Source organism: Silene latifolia, chromosome 1 (genome assembly GCF_048544455.1).
Source record: "Silene latifolia isolate original U9 population chromosome 1, ASM4854445v1, whole genome shotgun sequence".
NCBI lineage: Eukaryota > Viridiplantae > Streptophyta > Magnoliopsida > Caryophyllales > Caryophyllaceae > Silene > Silene latifolia.
In genome coordinates this window covers 140,951,999-140,956,215 of record NC_133526.1, presented here as the reverse complement: position 1 = coordinate 140,956,215, position 4,217 = coordinate 140,951,999, and the positions used below count along the sequence as shown (strand labels likewise).

The 4,217-nt window shown below is 34.0% G+C and overlaps 1 protein-coding gene across 1 annotated transcript; it reads right to left on the bottom strand.

Moving 5' to 3' along the window:
- Positions 1 to 379: 379 nt before the first annotated feature.
- LOC141657004 (uncharacterized) lies at positions 380 to 1,129 on the bottom strand. Its single transcript, XM_074464113.1, has one exon. The coding sequence runs from the start codon at positions 1,127 to 1,129 to the stop codon at positions 380 to 382; it is 750 nt and encodes a 249-aa protein (XP_074320214.1).
- Between the last annotated feature and the right edge of the window lie 3,088 nt (positions 1,130 to 4,217).

Genomic DNA, 4,217 nt, shown 5'->3' with positions numbered 1-4,217 from the left:
GGAGAGATTCTAATTTGAATCTTAGTTCATCCATTGTTGGAAAGCTCAAGAACTAACAAGTAGGAGATCTTGTTGGTGCCCAATAAATCCAAACACCAATGTAAGAAGTGACGTTTTCTTCTCTACTTTGTCTTATGTTTGCATGCATAAGATCTTGTTTTAATTTTATGACTAAATTAAACTATCATACTATGAATATTTATAGAAATGGAATTAATGAATCCCAACAACTTTGGCCTAGCTCAAGGCATTCTGAGTGCATTTCTACTACTAAAGGAGAAGCAGATGCATCCACAACAGTAGGGGGATTAATCAGTCCCTCACTATAGGTTAGGGCAACAACCTCCCCTTGAGCAGCAGAGGTACCACCTAGCTCAGGTCATCCTAAGTCATGTTCAGCCTCAGGTTGTGGTGCACTAGGAGGAGTAGGGACAAGCCTAAGCAGCTTGTAAATTTTCTTAGGTTCAACAACTTTAGGTTTGTGCCATTTACAACTCCTAATCTGGTGCCCTAATTTCCCACATCCTGAACAGTGGAAAGGCAACCATTCATAGATGACTCTCTGGGAAGATTGACCATGATAAGGGGTATTAATGACAATATGATCAGGCAAGGAACCAGAGACATCAGCTTCTACAAAGATTCTAGCAAATGACAACTTGGTTTTACAAGTAGTATTCAGATCAGCAAACAAGGGTTTCCCTATTTTGCTAGCCATCTTACTAAGAACTATCTCAGACCAAAGGAAAGGTTCCAAATCAGGGAATAAGACCCAAATAGGCACTGTAGAAACCCTATCCATTTCCATAGAGAAATTAGGATACCATTGTTTCAAGATGAGAGAGCTAGTGTTCAACTTCCAAGGACCTTCCCTTAAAACAGCATTCATGTCTTCAAGGCAAGTGAACCTGAAGCTAAACCAGCCTTTTTTGTAGTATTGCACCATAGGTGAAGCAATGTGATGCCAACATTTCTGAGCAAAATCTTGAACCTGCTTCAAATTTGGTTTAGAACCAAGGAAATTACCTATGAGAGTAAATTTCCAATATTCAAGCTCCCCTTGAAAATCTTCAAGGTCAACATCAATTTCAGAGGAATTCTTGCTATGTTCATCAAAGAACAAGGACATACCCAGTTTCCCCCCTTTTACTATATCATTCCCTTTAACAACATCAGCTCACTTCCGCTTCTCAGGAGCATCTTTGTCCCCAATTTCATAAGTAGGAACTTCAGTATGAGGGTGCTCAGATATAGGAATTTCAGTACTAGGAGGGTGTTCAGAGACAACAAAAACTATGGGAGGATCAACAATAGTAGAAACAGTGGTAGTAATATTATCCATAACAGGTGCCCCAATATCAGCAGAAGAGCTAACAACAGTTTGCTCAACAATGGCGGTATCAACAGAATTACATGAAGTAACACCAATTGGAGCTCTAGGACTAGGAGAAGGAACAGATTTTCTTACAGAATTAGTAGGAGCAGTGATTATGTAATAACGAAGAAGAACAGGGGAACGAGGATTACCCTGGGTTTGAGAATTCTCCGAGGAGAGAGAAGAATTGTCCAAGATTTCGGTACCAGGAGGATCAGCAGACGAAGGGCTTTCCAATAGTGGTCTCCCCTTAGGAGGGAGACCCCTACCGCGAGCCATTGAGCTAGAAGAACGCACGAAAATGGTGATCGCAAGTTTTCCTAGAGAGAGAAACTTCTCTCTAAACAGTTAGCCCGCTTATTATTATTATTATTATTATTATTATTATTATTATTATTATTATTATTATTATTATTATTATTATTATTATTATTATTATTATTATTATTATTATTATTATTATTATTATTATTATTATTATTATTATTATTATTATTATTATTATTATTATTAGGATAAATTACAAAATACTACCTATTAAAGTCAAAAAAATTCAACATACTACGTATTATACTATTTTGTTCAAAGTACTACCTATAAAGTTACTAATTTTCCTAAATTGCTATCTTATACCTTAATTAGGTCTTAATCGAGGTAAAATAATCAAAAACTCAAATTATAAAATTATAATAAGTTGATTTACCCAAATTTTCCCTCTTTAAACACCCAGTTAACACTATCTTCCTCACTTTTTATAGCCATCACAAAAATCATCCTCCAGACCACAAAGTCACCACAATCCCATTATTTTCGACGTTTGTCATACCTACCACCACCACCTAATCCAGCCACGCACTAATCCGTATCAGCCACCCGTATAATACCGCCCAAGTCCCACCTTTAACCCACCACAACCACCTTAAGTCCCCACCAATCGAAAATCCGAGATCTAAGGAGGACGATTCTGCAATGATAGTAGTAGGTCGTAGTGTAATAGTGGTCACCTAAATTGAGATAAATAGTGGTGGATGTTGAAGGTGGTTATTATTACTGGTGGTTGTTGATGAGAGTGGTGGATGTTGATGGTGCTGGTGGTGGTGGATGGATGAAGATGACGAATAAGGAAGAGTAAAAATGGATTAGGATTAGTATAAAGGTAGTATGAGTTGATTATTTAGGATTAAATTTAAAAAGGGGATTACTTAATGAAATTCACTTAATAACGATCAATTAAATTCTTAATCCAGTAATTAAGTAATAACTTTGGAAAAGTTGTAACTTTGTAGGTAGTAATTTGAATAAAAAAATATAATATGTAGTATTTTGAAAAATTCTGAATATAATAGGTAGTAGTTTGCAAATCGGCCTTATTAGTATTAGTATTAGTATTAGTATTATTATTATTATTATTATTATTATTTTATTTATTTATTTATTTATTTATTATTTTTTTTTTTTGCAAGAAATATATCTCCATTTTATTCATCCAAGGTGGGAATAAAAAAGGAGTAGACTTACAAAAACTATCCTCTAATAAGCCTAATAAAAGGCTCAACAACTACTATCAACTATTGAGGTGCTCTATTATATCACTTAGTTCTCTACCTTTGCTTTGAGCAATAAGTCTAATTCCAACAATGTACTTAATACGTTTCAGCAGGATGTTCGCATTTCGCTTCTACCCTTTGAAAATCCTCAAGTTCCTTTCTTGCCAAATATGATTAATTGCCACGGTAAAGACTTAAGACATACCCCATGGGCTTCTAGTGCCTTCGAGGCCGTCTACTATGACTCCATCTAAGCTCCCTCTGCATATCCATGGCAGGACGCAGGATGGACATCCAGCTCAACAAAGTTTCCCACAGTAACTTTGAGTAAGGACATTGAAAGAATAAATGGGAGTGCGTTTCAAAGATTCCCCTTGCACGAGAGGGCACCTATTGATCAGAATAAGCCCCTTCCTTATGATGTTATATCTTGTGGCCAGCTTCATTTCAGCAGCAAGGGTGGCGGTGACCCTGTGCGCTGGTATAATGATAAGATTAACAAGAACTGTGGACCAAGTGGTAACTGTACCAGTGGTTCTAAGCCCCTCATAAGCAGCTGCAACATTAAACTTCTCATGCTGCACACACTTTTCAATTATTGTTATTATTATTATTATTATTATTGTTGTTGTTGTTGTTGTTGTTGTTGTTGTTGTTGTTGTTGTTGTTGTTGTTGTTGTTGTTGTTGTTGTTGTTGTTGTTGTTGTTGTTGTTGTTGTTGTTATTGTTATTGTTATTGTTATTATTGTTATTATTGTTATTATTATTATTATTATTATTATTATTATTAATATTATTAATATTATTAATATTATTATTATTATTATATTATTATTAATGTATTGTTATTATTATTGTTATTGCTATTGCTATTGTCATTATTATTATTATTATCATCATCATCATCATTATTATTATTATTATTATTATTATTATTATTATTATTATTATTATTATTATTATTATTATTATTATTATTATTATTATTATTATTATTATTATTATTATTCACGATTAATATCATTTACTAGGCTATTATACATGTCGCGACTCAATCAATATTTAATCATCTTATTCCGTCTCACAACATAATTCTTTAATTAACTTAATTTATAAATCACATTTCCACCATGACTAGCTGCTAACCATGCCAATAAAATACGGGGTATTACAGAAGGTGCGTGATTCATCTTTGGAAATTAGGAGTAGAAGAAAGTGACTTTAGCTTGCGTAGGGTGCCTTGAATTGAGTAAAATGATTGTAATGAGGATATTTGTGGATAATGAGTGATGTGT